The sequence below is a fragment of the Dromiciops gliroides genome, chromosome 3, assembly GCF_019393635.1.
Source record: "Dromiciops gliroides isolate mDroGli1 chromosome 3, mDroGli1.pri, whole genome shotgun sequence".
NCBI classification, from domain to species: domain Eukaryota; kingdom Metazoa; phylum Chordata; class Mammalia; order Microbiotheria; family Microbiotheriidae; genus Dromiciops; species Dromiciops gliroides.
The window spans coordinates 330,666,330-330,685,205 of NC_057863.1; the positions used below are offsets into that span (position 1 = coordinate 330,666,330).

The 18,876-nt window shown below is 36.0% G+C and overlaps 1 protein-coding gene across 5 annotated transcripts in view; it reads right to left on the minus strand.

Moving 5' to 3' along the window:
* The window catches only part of GSK3B (glycogen synthase kinase 3 beta), a 279,430-nt gene that overhangs the window by 50,694 nt on the left and 209,860 nt on the right, over positions 1–18,876 (minus strand). For 3 of the 5 annotated variants that reach the window (XM_043990488.1, XM_043990490.1, XM_043990489.1), the window contains exons 9-10: positions 5,047–5,085; positions 1,437–1,623 (exon numbers count right to left, since the gene is read on the minus strand). In XM_043990488.1, the coding sequence (XP_043846423.1) occupies positions 1,437–1,623; positions 5,047–5,085 (226 nt within the window). The remainder of the gene's footprint in view (positions 1–1,436; positions 1,624–5,046; positions 5,086–18,876) is intronic. The other 2 variants (XM_043990491.1, XM_043990492.1) reach the window with 1 other exon arrangement.

Sequence of the window (18,876 nt, forward strand, 5' to 3'; positions counted from 1 at the left end):
TTAACTTACTAAAGCCACTTAATATAAAGAATCAGTAATTTTCTAGATGGCTTCCCTGGTGACCTGAAAGAATTAATATGACTGAAATACTCAAAATATTTAACTTGCTCTCAGGATCTAGTTGGTGTACCTCGCACTAATTATGTCTTTGACATTCCCTCACAAAATAGTATACATATTCTCTGATCCCCTTCTCTTTCTCCATTCCATATTCTTTGGTCAATGTAAGCTTTATATCAACCAACATATATTTATTGAGCATAAGACACTTTTCTATTCAGTATATGAATCAAAAGAAATATCACCATATAGAAACTAGAGATCATATAGGCATCTTTGAGAGGTGAAGGGAATCTGAAGGAATTAGAGACAATCTTTGAGAGAAAACTCAGGTACATATAAGGTTCCTTTCACATAACTCTGATCTTGGGAATAGACTTAAAGTCACAGAGGCAAGAGATCTCATACTCTGCACAAACTTTAGAAGGGCTGATGAGAAACCAGTTATCTAACTCTCACATCAGGTAATAATATTTAAGAAATGTTAACTAGTAACTACCCATTTATAAGTTTGAGTCTTGAGGCTAACCTACAGCCACTATTTTAATTAAAAACAAGAAAAGTCCGTGTCTTTGGGAGAGTACTATTTGTCTTAGTATCAGGTAACTATTAATGGAAAAAAATAATGTACTAATACTTTTGTGAATCACAGACTTTTCTCAGGTAAATTACACCTCTGTAATTGTTGCCCAAGTAGACTTTTCAATGATGGTTGCTAAAAAATTTCAGGAAGTTTCCCTCTACTAAAAATCTTTTATCAGCCACCATTATGTTTCCAGATGGCAAACTGAACATTATACTGTGACACTTTTTTTTTTTTTAGCAGTATATATACTTTTAAAGCAAAATTAGGCAACTCCTTTGAAAGACCCAAGGCAAATCAATTTTCCCCTTTGGTCCTCAGTTTCTTCATCTATAAAATCAGATGTCCTCAAAGATCATTTCCAGGTCCAAAGTTCTATCATTTTGTTAGTACAAGTAGAGGACTCAAAAGGAAGCCTACTATTTGTAAGTACTTAATATTCCAGTTCTTAGCTTTCCAACTTTGTTTGTTTGTTTTTTGCAGGGCAATGAGGGTTAAGTGACTTGCCCAGGGTCACACAGCTAGTAAGTGTCAAGTGTCTGAGGCCAGATTTGAACTCGGGTCCTCCTGAATCCAGGGCCGGTGCTTTATCCACTGTGCCACCTAAGTGTCAAGTGTCTGAGGCCAGATTGGAACTCAGGTCCTCCTGAATCCAGGGCTGGTGCTTTATCCACTGTGCCACCAAGCTGCCCCAGCTTTCCAACTTTGAATAGTATTTCTCAAATTTAGAGATTGGTCTTTTATAGTATGTGGCTTCCTGGAAAGAGAAAAAAGTCTTAGTTTATAAAATTACCTTGAGTGGTGAAATTGAAGAGTGCAGGTGTATCTCGCCCATTTGGTAATTTGACATTTGGGTCCCGTAATTCATCAAAAAATGAATGTGCACAAGCTTCCAGGGGTGTCAATCGGGCAGTTGGGGTATATTCCAGCAGACGGCTACATAACGCAATTGCCTCAGGTGGAGTTCGGGGTCGGAAAACCTACATGACAAAAAAGATAGACTGATTTGTTTTTCATTATAACGGCTGAGCAATTAACCCTCTGAGTAATAAGTTAAGAACTCCCACTAGTTACACAAACAAAATTGCATTTGGATAGGGAGCCTTCTAAAATTTAAAGGGTTAACTGCACATGGTTCACCACACTGGGGTGAAGATGAACTGTCAGTGAAAGACTATATGAGGAAACTCAGAGAAACCACTGGGAAAGAAGGTAAAAAATATCTAATAATGCTGATGATAACAGTAGAGCAATCAATCATGCATACAGAAATGACATATATGTAGATGGGATAAAAACTGAAGTTCAGAGATAGAGGCAAAATGAAGAAAAATTCAAGATGATGAAAACTCAAAGTTCTTGACTTTTTGTGACAGTGGGCAGAAGGATGCTTCTTTTGGATGAATTTGAGCAGAATAACCGTTGATATGGACAGCACTGTTCAAGTTTGGCAGTCAACGTCTTAGAAAAAACAGAAAGTTGTTTATCCCAAGGCTGCAAAATGTTAATGATTTAGTCTTTCCTATTTAAAAAAATAGATTATAAGTTATCTGGAGAAATTTTTAGATGCTTAGATTTTGAGGAAACTATATTATTTTCTTAAACAGTTGTCACTCATGGTCACTTATACAGATCATCCTTCTTTGAAGTTTCCTCTATGTACAGAATGGGGAGACTTTTTTCCCTCTCTATTTAGGGTCACTGACATTAAAAAAAAAAGTGAGCTGGAGGCTACACTTCTAATTCAGTAAACATATAAGAGACAATACTTCGGTTCTCTATCTTTACCAATTAAGGGGTAGAAAGAAAAGTAGAGGGAACACAAGGAGGAAAGATGGAATGGAGGACAGGAAGAGAGGCACTGAGAGATAGGCCATAACAGTAAGGAAGAGGAAGACAGACAAAAAATATAGCAATTAATAATGACAGTTGCATAATGGAGGGGCAAGAGCAAGGAGGGAGTAAGAAAGGGATGCAAAGAGGGTTAGAGAGAAGGAAGAAGGAAGAGATGGGAGAGAAAAAAGAGAGACAGAGACAGTCAGAAAAAGAGGCAGACAGAAAGACAGAGACAGATACTCAAAAAACACAGAAGACAAAAGCACCTATGGAAGGAGACAAGGTAAAAGAGGAAGCCAGGGGACACTAAATAGGTTTTTGATATCCTAATATTACTCACTGGATATGGGCATCAGATTAAGTTATCACTAGAGTACTTAGAATTTCAAGAAATAATTTGGAATAGTCTTTTATACATGTTTGGAAAACAACTTTTCTGCTTTTATTTTCAAATATCAAAATGCATATTTGAAATAAAGGTTTGTTTAACCATGAAGTTCTCAAAAAAGGTTTATAATTAAAGGCAGTATGGTGTTGTGGATAGAGTGCTAGACCTGGAGTCAGGAAGACCCGAATTTGAATCCTGCCTCAGACACTAAAATGCTGTGTGACCTGGACAAGTCACTTAATCTCTCTCTACCTCAGTTTCCTCATCTGTAAAATAGGGATAATAATAACACCTAATACAAGATCAAGTGAAAATAATATTTGTAAAGTATTTTGTCGACCATAGTACTACATAATGCAATTTATCACGATTACTACTTATAAAGGAATCATTTAGGTTTAAAGAATTCATTTTGGAACCTCAAGAGTGTTGGTTAATTTATTAGCTAAGCTTGAAAGTCCTTTTCATAAGAAAAGTCATGGTTTTCTTTGAGAGCTATAGGGCTTAGAGCTACCTGTTTCATAGTATCTCAGAGTAACAATCTGAAACCACCATATATTTTATATTCTGAGCCGGAGCCTCCTTTCTCTTATGCCTATTTCTGTATCACACCTACCCCTCAGGTCCCAAATAGTAATAACAAATCCTGATTTTTTTTTTTTTGGCTTAGTTAGATCCAAATGGGAGGAAGGGAGTAACATAAAGTTGTAACCTTTAAAAAAAAAAAAAGAAAGAAAAAAAAGGAAAAAACCACAAAAACAAACCACCTTACAGGAACAGATTGAGCACCTTCACAGCTTTTCAATGGTCATGTTCAAACCTAAAAGTCTTTTCTGAATGGGGTGGCCACAGGAAGGAAACATAGAGCAAATGTTCTATAGGTACCACAGCTGTGACCAGAATATCACCTCTTGGTACTTATCTCCAACAACTGCTGAAATAAGCCATTGCTTAAAGGCTTCCCACCCTTCTTCTTTATCCCTAATTTTCCCCTCAGCATCACATGAAAGACAAAGTTGAACAGTTGTCTTTAATGCTCCTCCCTGAGGACAATTTCCATTTACTTGACAGTATATGGAATTACGTTGCCAGCATTTTTCAATAAACATGAGCTAATCCAAAATGCTTTTGCACCAATATGGGAGCACATAAGCCACTCAGCATCACCAAAAATAGAAATAAATACCTCCTGCTAACATTCAAGTGCAGGGTAGCTGGGCAGTATGTACATTTTAAATGGAGAAATTTCATGTTAACATCAACGAAGATTATCTGTCAAAACCAACAATAAATCAGTATTGTAAAAATTCTCTCTTAAAAATAAACCCCCCAAACCAAAACCTCTTTGGTGCCTTGTTGGCTACAAGTACCCATCCATGTTGGTACTAAGACATTGTATATTAGCCCATTTTGTCATGGAATCCTGACTCGTGGAGTCAAAGAGTTAAAACAACAAAGAATAATATCCATTCCGGTAACAAACGTTAAGACAGACTTAACCTGCAATTACAAAGTTATCCACTGTTACTTTAAACCCTTTGAGTGACCGATGATGAGAAAAGCTTTGGTTGGCACTCTGTGGATAAACTTTAACCTGAAGATTATGTGGGGGTCATTTGTGTTGGGTCAAACCCAATGCCTCCAGAGTTCGGATTTCTGACCACAATACTGGGTGCAGTAGCAAGTGACTTCCAAGTTACAGCCCAAACAGGAACAATGCTCTTCTGGGCTGTTACCTTTGTGTCTAAAGAAAAGGAGACCGACAGAACTACTGAAATCTGGCTTGTACCAAAGGAGTTTCTGTCTCTGCTGCTTCCTCACTTCCTTATTTCCTTAAACCGCTTAACCTCCACTTCCACAAATAATCAACAACTTATTTTTTAAATAAAGGAAATTTAAAGGAAAAAAAAAACACTCTAATTGTTAAACCTGTCTGGAATTATAATGAATTACTGAGGTCGGTGATGAAGACAAGGTATAACATATGTAAACAAAACCCTTTCTAGAGAGTGATTCAAAAACTGAAATCACAGATGTTTAGGTATAAATTTTTATTCTATTCTATTTCAAGAATGAAATATTTATTTATTTGCAGCATGAATCTCTAACCTTTCAAAATTCCTTTCCCCCACTTTTATAGGCCAGCCCTAATAATTTGAAAAAAAAATTAAATACATACCCGCACTCCTGAGGTGAAATGTCCTGTTCCTGACGAGTCCTAAAGATGATAATGCAGTGAAATAATCCAAACAGGGGGAGTCAATCCAAAAGAGAATAGTCCAGCAAGGAAAAATATATCCAATGTTATAAGAAATCCATGGTGTGGGGGACATAGAAAATGTTTATACAGTTATAAACTTTAAACATCAGTCTCCATAGTAGCAAGTCCAAGTTTTGAAAATTATTTCGCCACAGTGTATGTAAAAAAAATTGATTGCGCAATGGTGAGGCATAGTAAAGAAACATCATAATTTTACTTTATTATGTTCCAATGCCAGTGCATTTATTAAAAAAATACAAAACCAAAAAAAGTTAAAATCAAAATTAAATCTATAAGTAAAGGGGTAATCAGGTTCCCAAAGTAAAGTATTTGGTAGTTCTCTTGTCCTGGATTCGTTGTCCACAGACATAAGGGAATTTGGGTGGGAAAGGGGGCGCAGGGAGGGCCAGATTAGCCTGCTTTAAATGTGTGAGTCCCTATGTACATATTGTTTTTCTCCATAAATGTGTCCAAGGGACACAGCATAAAAAAAATTCTAAATTAGTGTTCAGAAGAAAATAAAAATATTTGATCTGTATTATCATTTGAGTTTTCAAGCCAGATAGTTTATAAATTTGTGTGGGCTAAGAACGGATCAGGCCACCGCGGATTATTCTCCATTTTGGATTGACTTCCCCTCTAATGGATGATTATTTTGCTGACGGTCTTTCTCATCTCTTTAGGACTCTTCACGAAATTGACATATCACCTTGGGAGTGCGGGTATGGATTTAATTTTTCTATTGTGGGCTTTTCCCCCTCATACCCTTGCACCCAATACTTAAGAAAAGAAAAACTTAAGAACATTCTTTCCTTTTGGAATAACTCACTAAAAAAAATCCTTAGCCTTTTAGCACTACCAATTCAACACAGTTCCACCTATATTTCTACCCAATTCACCCACCAAAAGCTAAACAAAAAGATATACAATAAACAGTAATATTAAGGGACAGTCACAGTTATGGGTGACAAGCACAATAATGTACACCAACACCTAGTACGACTGAGCAAAAAAAAGTGACAGAGGTAGTGGTGTCGGTTATAAGGCATAAGAATAAAAGATGGTACAACTCACCAGTAGCTGTGAACTCCCTTGATTAGTGTAGAATAATTTAACATTCTTTTAGGATAGTTTCTAGTGGGGGAATTAAATATTTTTAATAAAAATAAATAATCCGCGGATTACTTTTAGTCTGCAGACTAAAATTTAGCATACGGATTAAAATCCGGCCCATCAGAATAGAAATCTCTCAATCTAAAACACATCCAGGTGGACAAAACATGAAATCAAACCAAAAGAACTGAGTGCACAAAAGTAAGACTCAACTGGGCAGACTAACATTTAGTGCGCAGACTAAATATGGCCAGCCAAATGTGCAGCAAGGCCATGAAAATCCCAAAACACCCCTGCAAAAAACAAAAGCAAAAATAAATAAGTAAAATTTAAAAAAAAGGCCAAAAAGAAAATAGGAAAAAGGAAAAAAAAACCAAACCAAAACAAAACACTGACATGAACTTTTAAAGTGATCCAAATACTACCTCACCTGTGCAGCAACTCATTTTCACAAGATGAAATAAACATAGTCTCTCACAATACTGGTCCATAATAGAACTAGCAGTACATCAATTTCTAGTTTTCAAAAGTTAAGTATCTTTTGATGTTGAACAAATGCAAACAAGTCCTAATATAGGAAATTATTCAAAGTACATTTGCATTTGGATAACCAAAAATTATAGGTGAGACTTTCAATATCCCAGAATAGCCTTTGACTATCAAGTTTCAGCCTGGAAAAAGTTTAATGACTGAATTAAAAATGCTTTATAAAAGAGCCTTTTTAGAAAACAATCATATATACCATTTCAAGTCCTATGTTAAAGTAGCTTCCTGACAGCATCAGATCTAATTCTATTATATTAAGAGGCCAAACAATCAAATGTAAAATTTCCCACTTTCCATGATGTAACCAATGACAATTAATCTAAATATAGAATACAAAGCCAGTTCTGCTACCTGTTCCAAATGGTTCCTCCTCACTAGTTGATACTGGGATAAATATAAAATACTGCCACAGATCTCTAGTTACAGACAAAATACATGCAATATAGTTCAAAACAACTGACAAAACCACATGCGCAAGGATGCAAACTTAACCATTACTAAAAAGGGAACCTATTGCAAGTAAGCCTTTATTTTCAAGCTATTAACTAAAATTAGTTACAATTTAAAAACAAACACAGAATGAGATGTTACATTAAACACAGGACCACAGTTAACTTTCACTTATTAGCTGACCTTTATATTGCATTAGTTAGTTGATTAGAAGAAAATCTTCATTCTACTTAATCTTAAAAGGCAGGGATAGTATATAGTATTCAAAGGCGGTAGGGGGGAACCTAGTCAATGCCTTTTAAATCTAAACACCCTAAATTAGTTTAACTAGATTCCTTGGCATCTTTTATTGAGGATGGTTTTTAATGTTTGACATGAACCTTATATACAGTGATCATATGGAATGAACTAAAAGGTTCTATTATATTACTACAAAGTGATCCACTACCATGTAAATGATATTCAAATACTATCAGATGCTACAGAATTCTAGTTAAGCCATATGCAAATAGCATCATCATGATTTTGCTTCATGCGAATGCAACATTTGAAATTAGCCCCAGACAGGGTCAGATCAATGAAATACAAAATACATAGTCTTATCTAAAATAGCTAAGGATCATTAAAAAATATATATTTATAACTCTTAGTTTATAACGCTACTAGCATTCAAATTTTAAAGGGTTTCTAAACTTGTTAGTAAATTATATACTGCTAAATATTTAAAAAAAAATAAAAGTTGTTGGAATATAATTATGCTAATCTAAAAGCAAGCTTTAAAAAATCAACAAAGAGAAAGATTTAATGTAAAAGACAAAATGATCAAAATTTTCTGAAATTACATTTTATTTCAAATTAGATTGATAGATTTATCTCTTGCTAATCTTGTTTTGAAATATAAAATGAGTTGAAAAGAAAATTTAATTATTTTCCTGGGCACGAAGAAATGAATTTGTTTGAATCAATATTTCACCAGTGAAAACCATTCCAACTCAAATTGTTCATCTCACAGGCTCAATTTCAAAGCTTTTACAGACAATGAGTATTATTAGACTAACTTATATGGAAAGATTAGAATTCAGACATTAAGAATAAGATTTAGCCTGAGAATATTTCAGTTAATATTTCAGAATTTTATAAAATGCTTATTTGCCAAAGAGTAATGAAACAGGGTCTTTTTTAGTTTAAAAATAAGTCTAGGGGGCAGCTAGGTGGCGCAGTGGATAAAGCACTGGCCTTGGATTCAGGAGGACCTGAGTTCAAATCCGGCCTCAGACACTTGACACTTACTAGCTGTGTGACCCTGGGCAAGTCACTTAACCTTCATTGCCCCGCCCCCCCCCCCGAAAAGTAAGTCTCATTAAGATTTTTTAATTGTTCAATAGGATAAGATCAGAATTTAAAAGTAACTTTTAGAATCTAATCCAGAATAAAATGTCAGTATAAATATTTCATGCTCCTTGAAAATAGGGACTGTATTTTTTACTTTTACATCAATCATAATGCATAGCAAAATGCCTTGGAAATCATGCACATTTAAATATTTATTGAATGAATCAACCCTCCTCCCCCCCAAAAGGGTAAATGCTTTTCTTTCTTAATGCTGAAGCCAAGTTTAAATCCATCCATAAAAGGAAGGAATGGCCAACCAAAAGAATCGAAATCCAATCAAATGGTAAAATCACATTGTCTACTGATATTTAAAAGGCCTTACCCATTACTTCCTTAAACTAGAAATGCTTTATTTATCTACTACGGAGCAGAAAGGAGACATTCCATAATTGAATTTTTCAGATAATAGAAGCCTACCCCTTCTAAGCACCCCAATTTTATTTTTTAACATTTATTTAATAGAAACCTCTCTGAAAGGACATCTCTTATCCCTCTGAAGGAATACACTGCTTCTGGATAGCTCAGGTTCATCATTTCACCTCATTTGGTCCATATCTAAGTAGTCTTAATCACGTTTCCCAGCCATCCTGTCTCAGAATCATGTGTGTGCTCTACTTCCCTTACACAACCTTTCCAATTCTATAGTCATAATCAAATCAATACTGCCATCAGTATACAGAAAGGCCACGTCAATCTACTTTCCTATGGCTCCATTCACTATCTTTGTAACTTTTTCCTGATGCCTGAAGTATATTTCCTCTTGGAATCTCAAAACTCAGATCAAGTGCTACCTTGTACATGAAGCCTTCCTTGCCTGATCTCCACAGCTGCTAGTGGCCTACTGTCCAAAACAACCTTGTATTCATCTTCAATATATTCTGTATATATGGATATACACATATAATTCTATTTCATTAGAATGCATGCTCCTTGAGGTCAGAGACTGTTTCATTTTTGTCTATGCTTACTCAGTGCTTAGCAGAGTCTGACATACGCTAGATGTATAATAAATGCTTGTTGACTGATTACAGACTTAAGGAATAGGCTTTTAAATAAATTGGGAAACCTCCTGTATTCTAGGAGAAATGGCAGGAGAATCCTTTAAAAGGAAACATAACCAAAGCAATGAAAAATACCTTGCTGAAAAGCAGTCATTCTCATTTCTCATTTTTAAAAAGATAGAATCAACATTATTGGGGGCAGCTAGGTGACACAGTGGATAAAGCACTGGCCCTGGATTCAGGAGGACCTGAGTTCAAATCTGGCCTCAGACACTTGACACTTACTAGCTGTATGACCCTAGGCAAGTCACTTAACCCCAATTGCCTCCCCCCCCCCCCGCCAGAATCAACATTACTGTGAGAATGAAAGCAGAAAAATTATATGGAATTATGAAGCATTAGATAAATTTTTATAAAAAGACATGATCATTTAACACATTTACTGAGTATCTATTGTGAATGGATGGAAAGTATTTATTAAATCCTTACTATGTGCCCAGAACTGTGCTAAGGGCCAGGGATACAGACACAGAAGTGAGACAATGCCTGTCCTAAAGGAGCTTCTATTCTAATGAAGGAGACAACATTTAAAGGGCAGTAATGTGCCCTTTCCAGAGGCCATAGTAATATGACTATATTGCCTTTATCTGAGGAATGAGGGGGAGGGTGGCAGCAAAGAGGCAGAACAACTTTATGGGGTTGAAACAGGCTTTTAAGACAAGAGTTTTGGAATAGCCTGTATATGCATCTGCAAGGTGAGAATCGCTCACCTTTCCTTATTAAAACGAGAACTTGTTAATGAACTACTTTTAGGTGACCAAAATCATTCTTACTTACTCCACTATATGGTGCCTGCATAAGAAATAAAACAGGCAAAACTGTTAAAGGTTGACCTTACAATGTTCATCAGAAACAGATTATTTGTTAAAATTCTCACTATCTTCACAAAGCTTTTCCTACCCTTTACCTCAAATACCACAACCCCCTGCTTATTAACTAAGTTGCTCAATGACCAGAAAATTGCACAAGCAAATATTAGGGAAGTAATTAATCCCCTGTTCCTGTAACCTTAGTATTAACCAAGACCAAACAATTATTTATATATTTGTGTGCTTATTTATTATATACTTATTTAGTTTGGACCTGGACTAGTCACAAGTTAAGTGTTTCACTGCCTGGATGGACAACTAAAATTATTGCACCCTAGAAGTTAAAGTTCATAGTATTTAAATATGGATCATTTGCTTTGAATTCTATTTCAGCTTTGAGTACTTGGAAAAGCCAGACGTGGTAGGGAGCAGAAAACTATAGATTCTTCTATTTGCCTCTTGAAATCACATTTCAAATTGAAAAAAGGGTACAAAGTATTATTATGGAATTTTAAAAGTAACCAAGAATTAAAGAATCTAAATAGAAAATGATATACATATATATGTACATATATGTATATATTTTGTCATTTTAGCAATTACTTTGGAACAGCATTATTATGATACTGTTATTGAGAATCACTACATTAGGATTATTTATAGCTGAAACTGTTACAACATAATGAGGTTCTTGAATGAGAAACTGAATTTACTGTACAGATATGGGTGATGAGTTCAATCGATCGATCACCTAATGAACATGCATTAAGTTCTTACTACATTCCTGACATTTGCTAGGTTCTGGGGATGCAAAGGAAAGCAAAAAAAGCCCATGCCCTCAAAGAGCTCACATTCTAATGGAAGACATGTAAATAACTAGGTAAATACAAGATATTTATAGAGTAATCTTAGAGAAGGCACTAGAGGCCGAAGGACCATGAAAGGTATTCTACAGAAGGTGGGATCGAAGTCAGGGAAGATATAAGGCAGAGGGAAGGAGAGCATTCCAAGTGTGGGGAGCAGCTGACCACTGCAAAAAGAGGGAGAGAGATGATGAACAGTAAATTGGCTCATGTTGTTGGAGGTCGTGTGTAGAGGGAAGTAAAAGAAGGCTGGAAAGGTAGGAATGGACCAGGTTAGGAAGCAGAAAGCAATAGTGAGAGCCTGGATTTGACAGAATAGGTAAATGACATGGTCAGACCTATGCTTTAGAAAACTGCCTTTGGCAGCTGATTGAGTCCATTAAAATTTATGTTGCTTTATAAACATCACCTTGGCAGCTGACTGAATCCATTAAAACTTGTTACATAATCTCAAGCAAACCCTGCTGCAGCAAGACAATCCTTTTTACTCTACCCTAATCCATGCCACTCAGGACAGCAACTATTTCAAGGCCATTCATCTTTCTTCAAACCTCCCAGCACTCCCTGACCTTATTCCTCTAGGGCATAACCATTAACAGGCATAGGTGGGGGGCGGGTATCCTCCAATGCTCTCTTCTGGGCCATCTGCTCTCCTCTACTTATGATCTCACTTGGTGACCTCATCAGCTTCCAAAGGTTTAATTCTCGACAAAGATGATTCCCAGAGTTACATGTCTAGCTCTAGTCTCTCTTGAATCTGGCATCACCAACAGCCTTTTGGATATCAAACTCAAAATGCCTAAAACAACTCATTACTCCCCTCCCCTTCTCAATTTTCCTTTTATTGTAGAGGGTACCACCATCTTCCAGTCACCAAGGATAGTGACCTTGTTGTAATCCTTGACTTCTTACTTACTCTAATCCCATATATTAAAACCATTGCAACATCTCATCATTCCTACCTTTATAACTTTGCTCATATATATCCCCTTCTCTTTACTCACAAAACTACCACTCTAGCATAGGCCTTCATCACCTCTTGCCTGGTCTACTGCAAAAGTCTTTTAATTGGCCTCCTTGCTTCAAAGTGTCTTCCCATTTCAATACCTCTGACATTATTGCCAAAAAGATTTCTTGTCTCACAATTTCACCCCCAGTTCAAAAACTCCAATGGCTCCCTATTAAGAAGGAAATAAGTATTTAAATTCCTACTGTGTGCTAGATAGTCTGCAAAGCAAGTGCTTTACCAATATAATTTTATTAGATCCCCACAACAACCCTGGGAGGTAGAGACTATTACTTTCAGGATCAAATGTAAAGTCCTCTGTCTGGCATTTAAAGCTCTTCACCACTTAGCCCCTCCCCTCCACTATCAGGCTTTTTACATTTTATTCTCTTCTATTTAACCACAATCTCTTGTGCCTTGCAAACAACATCACAAGTCTAAACTCTGAGTCTTTGCATTAGCTGGTTCCCATGTTGGGAATGCCCTCTCTTTACCTCTACTATCTTTTAGCTTCCCTATCTTCTTTCAAGGTTCAGTTCAAATGCCATCTAATGTAGAAAGCCTTTCTACTAAGCCATCACTAATCAACTTGAAACTTCTTCCCTCCTTTTTATTTTTTGTGATGATAATGAGAAAAAAAAATCACCAAACAACTATGTCTAAAGTACTGTGCTAGGTTCTGGAGACATAAAGACAAAATATAAAATTAAATAATGTTTTTTAAAGCACTAGCATAGTGCCTGGCACATAGTAGGCACTTAATAAGTCCTTGTTAATTTTTTCCAATTCGGAATTAAAATAAAAAAAAAAACAAAACATTTAGACATTTTTGAGTCCTGTTTGACACTTTGTGACTCCATTTGGGGATTTCTTGGCAAAGATACTGGAGTGGTTCTCCAGCTCATTTTACAGATGAGAAAACCGAAATAGTCAGGATTCAGTGACTTGCATAGGGTCACACAGCTAGCAAGTGTCTGAGGCCAGATTTGAACTCAAGAGGAGTCCTCCTGACTCCAGGCCTGGCACTTTATCTACTCTGAGAAATCCAGACACCAGTCTAGTTCCCCTCTCTCCTTCACCCCAGAAAGTTTAGTTCAGTGCCTGGGATGAGCCCAGGTGAACAAAAGGAATGCAGATTGGTTCTTTTGTTTGGCTAAGGGAAGACACACCTAAATGTTGGAATTTGCCCCTTATGTATACTTCAAGTCATGTCAATCAATGGAACTCAATGAGGCTATAACCAATTAGCTTTGATCAATATATGGTGATGGCCTCTATCTAAAGAGGATAAAACTCCTGGCTACACCAGGGTCAGTCTCTTTTGCTTTCTTCTTGGTCTCTTTCTGTTTGCCCTCTTGGCTCGGAATGCTGTCTCTCCGGGGCATGCAATTATTTAGGCCTGTAGGCCCTGAGGCTAGTGGGGAAGCTTGGGAGACAGGTGGTCAATACTTTACTAACATGTAATATTAATTAATAATAAATATGGCCCAAACAGGTGCAATAGCCATTAATATATAAGTAGCAATAGTTTATAAAAACACAGTTTAACATCAAATAACTTAAAAAACACTACGCTACCATGTAACTGCCCTAATTTAGAAACAGTAGAGACCAATTAGGAAGTTACTGCATTGTCCAAGCAAGGTGGTAAAAAGCCTAAGTGAAACTTGTGGCTTTAAAAGGGGAGGGATGATGATGAGAAAGTGAAATCCTTAAGACTTAAGAATAATTTAGAGGTTATGAGGAAGATAGTGGTATTCTCAATAGTAACAGTGAAGTGTGGAGAAGAATGAGTTTAGTTGGGAAGATAAAAATTTACACTTTAGAGATGCTGACTTTGAAATGTCTGAGGGCATACTTGAGAACTTTCCAACAGGCACTAGAAACGTTACTGGAATTCAGGAAAAATTAAGACTGGATATTTAGACCTGTAAGTCATTTATTTAGACATCCATGGGAACTGATCAGGTTTTGAAAAGGCCATAGTAAGAGAGAAGAGGGCCCTTCACAGAGCTGTGGGGTGAAGAAATATAGCAAAGGAGTCTGAAAATGAGTGATCAGGACAGTGGGAGAAGAGCAGTATCAAAGAGCAGGGCAAGGAAGTATTCAGGAGGAAAAGTTGGTAAAAAGGTATCAAAAACTGTAAAGAAGTTCAAGCAGTATGAGGGTTAAGAAAGGTTATTAGGTTTAGTGGTTAAGAGACCACTAGTAACTCTGAGGAGAGTGATTTCATTAGGGTGAGATCTATAGCAAATATTGTTTGTGAAAACTTTAATGTTTCCTTCTTATACATCCATCAAGGATGTTCTTGATGGATGCTTTTATTACATTACTGTCATGAAAATTTTGAAGGGGCATATGTCTCAATGGTCCTTGATATATTTACTTTTTTAAAAAGTAGTAAGCCATGAGATTTTCTCCAAGCCTTTGTTAAACTTGCCTTTTTTTAGATGCCTTAACAATCTATCCCTCAATACCCTTACAATTGTGTTGCCTCCAGCACAGAGCTCTTCCACGTGTTTTTGCTCTTCCCATCAATAGCTCCTTTTAGTGTTATTTCTAGTTCTTCATAAGGCGACATGCTATCAAGTGTTGGGTTTTTAAGAGTCCAAAAGAAGGTTCTACTGCCAATGATAGATAAAAATCTTCTAAGGAGAACACATATAGAAAGAAGAGGAAAGGCTGAATTGACTAGGATTTAATATTCTACTATCTGAATACTGCCAAATTTTCTTATAAATGTAAAAAAATTCTGTAAGGGCTACAAATGACAACATACTAGATCGATGCATACCATTATAGTTAGAAATATGATAGACTTGTCCACTGCTTTTGCACAGATTTCTGAGAAACAGTTGTGAATTCGAGGGTGCCTAATACAGGTTGGTATAAATGCCAATGGTGTCACTACATTACAGGATTTTCTGACCTAAGCTCCTCATCTCTGGGGGTGATTTTCACAGGATCTAAGACCACTCTGGGAATGTAAGCAAGAAGTGCATAATGCCTAAGAGAATTTTAATATTTGCTAGTCATTTGATGATCATTTGATTTATCACCATTAGGGAGGTAAAAATGCTATCTAGGGTAGGGAATGTTTAGGAAAAACACTATTCCTTGAAGATTGGGGCTTTCATCATATGTTGTTCTATTGTTTCAGTCATGTCTGACTCTTCATGACCCCATTTGGGATTTTCTTGGTAAAGATACTGGAATGGTTTGCCATTTCCTTCTCCACCTCATTTTACAGATGAGGAAACTTGAGGCAATCAGGGTTAAGTGACTTTCTCAGGGTCACACAGTTACTAAGTATATGAGGCCAGATTTGAACTCAGAAAGATCAATCTTCCTGATCCAGGCCTGGTGCTCTATCCACTGTACTACTTACCCGCCCATCATATGTACTTTGTTAAATTCTTATGTTATCACAGATACAAAATCACAGCATTTTTTGGTTCCTTTGGCTAACTAAGACTTAGCAAAACACCAATGCATGTATCAGAAGCTATAATGACCAATCTTTAAGAGAAAAAACACTTGGCTAGGATGCAAGGGAGTTGAGGGTCTTGTTAAAGCTCTACCATCAACCATCTACATTTTCTTTTGGTAAATTATTCAATCTATCATGATTTCTCTGTCTATAAAAAAGATATATTAAATGAGAATGTATGTAAAATGTTTTGTAAATCTTCAAGGGCTCTACAGATATTAACTATTATTTTGTCATCAATTTTTATCTACCTTACTATAAATCCAAACTTTAATGGATCCAAGAGTGAATATTCACTTTTGATACAGACTGTAACCCATTTATGTCTTCTCATTCTTATGATTCTTTTCCATGTTGTTCCATATGTCCTCTACAAAAAGCCATTCTCTAAGTTTTTTATGTTTTATAGACATCAATAAAGGCTGTCTCCCAATTAATTATCCTCTGCTCTTGCTATATATGACTGACCCACTACCTCCTTTTTCAGTCATAAACTTCCTTGATAATATCTTAGCAACCCCAACTGGGTTATCATAAGAAAAAAAAAGGAACCATAGATTAAAAATGCTTTTATAAACTTCTGCCTCTGAGATCCTATGACTTAAGTTATAAAAATGCAAAACTGAAGTCTGAATTCACTGCTTAAACAAAGCAAAAGGAGAAAAATAATTGTGCATGTATTCTTGTAAATTAACATTTTTATTATAGTTTTATTTGGGGGAATAAAAACTCAAGAACAATCATAACACAAGAGCTCATCATATTTCTGATGGGTGTTTTAATAGATCTGGGAAGGTAAGAGAAAGCAGCTGAATGAAGATGTTACATCTATCAGGATATTATAAGAGTAAACAATACTTTTGAAAGGCATCAGTGACTAGAAGTAACACATAATTTTAAAGAGTGCTTTGATTCTCAGGTACATAGTAAATCACTTAATGGAAATTGATTAGTGCTGCTATCTACTGAAAAAAAGGGTTAGAAATGAAACTAGGAATCGTGGAGGAATGTAGTATTACCCAAAGGGTGAATACACAAAATTTATCTTATGATACTTTTGACTATGTCTCCCTCAAAGCCTTTTTATTTTGTCTTATGCTTTAACATGTATTTATGACCTTCCCCCCTTTCCATAATTATCTGTGTTCTCTTTAAAAGGGCCTCTTTTAAAGTCTGTAAAAGGATACAAATCACCATTTCCCATAGCTGTTTGAGCGAATCCTCCTATTATTTCATCCTATACCTGGGCTGTCAGATTAATGTTCTTCAACAATTTCTTTTATTATGTAGCTTCTCTACTCAATAGTGTTATTGCATATTGGATCAAGTTCAAAAGACTGATGCTAGTTTTAAAAGTCTTTTAAAATCTAGATCAGGGCTTCTTAAACTTTTCCCACTCTCAACCCCTTTTTGCCTGAGACATTTTTACGTGACCTTGGGTATATAGGTATATAAAACAGGTATACAGAACCTTTTACTGTTGCCAAATTTTTCATGACCCCCACATTCAGTTACACTACCCCATACAGGGTTGTGACCCACAGTTTAAAGAAGCTTTGATTTAGATCACTCTTTTCAACTTGTCCCCTATCATACCACCTCTAAGAGTCTTTCATTTGTACAGCTAACATATGAGTAATAATGTTCATTTCTACTTCACTTTTGCTGGAATTCTCTCCCAATTCCACTTTACTGCTCCCAATCTTAAATATCATTCAAGGACCATTTACATTTGCCACTTCCTACACAAAAGCCTTCCCTAGCTACTCCAATGTACATTCATGTTTCCTTTTTTACCCCTATAGTGATACTAATAATGAGCATTTAAAACAAGGTTGTTTTTTTCCCACCTTAGGAACTACAGTGTTTTATATAAGCATTCTGTAGAGACATTACAATGGAAAATAAATTTTCTGCTTCAGTATAATAAAAGCCTTGAGATTTTCAAAATGTTTCTTTATCCAGAGGAAAAATGAAGTATGTACATAAAGGGAAAATTCAAAAGAAATACTAGGGCCAACCAGCTGTAGTTCAATCAGATACTATATGAATGGCAGCAGGGTTAAATCTGGGTTCTAGAAAAGGGATGGGAAAACTTACTGACTTTTTTTTTTTTTGCAGGGCAATAGGGGTTAAGTGACTTGCCCAAGGTCACACAGCTAGTAACTGACAAGGGTCTGAGGCTGGATTTGAACTCAGGTCCTCCTGAATCCAGGGCCGGTGCTTTATCCACTGTGCCAACTAGTTGCTTCAAACTTACTGACTTTCCAAGCCACATAATATCTTTGGGTGAATACCAAATGACAAGGATGAATAAGGGTGGCAAGACTTCTACCACAATTTTATAGTTTATTTTTTAAAATTCTGATTGCTCTCCTGTTTAGTCCCCTAGATTTCTGAAGACATCATCACAGTTAACAAACCTCACAATGGTACAATTGGTAGAGGGAGGGAATTGGATAAATTGGGAGGCAGACTGAGGCCAACCAAGCAAGGAAAAATGGGAAGGTAGAACTAGAAATTTTACCCTTGACAAGATGTCACAAAGTCAGAAATAGGGGAAGAAACAAAACTTAATGACCACTAGTCTGATAATATTCATAATAAATCAGTTGTTTTCTTTCATAATATAAAAAGATATAGAGCAATATTATCATTTCACATTTGCATGGAACCTTTATATTTTCCAAAGTAATGATTTCACTTTATCTAGCAAAAAACCACAGGAAAGGTATAATAATTATTATCATCATTTTAGAGAAGAAGAAACTGAGGTAGGAGATTCTAGCAGTAGAATGTAAGCTTGGTGAAGGCAAGGACGGTTTTATATTTCTATTTGCGACACCTAGCAAAGTACCCATTCTTTTTTTTTTTTTTTAACAACACCCCTCTAATTTTTGATCTTCTCTTTGCTTGCAATGCACATGCCTTCCATTCCTCAACGGGATGGCATTTTTGAGAAGCAAATCTTGAGTAAACAGGAAGGCCGGAGTGTTTTTCTTCAGGTGTGAAAAACTTG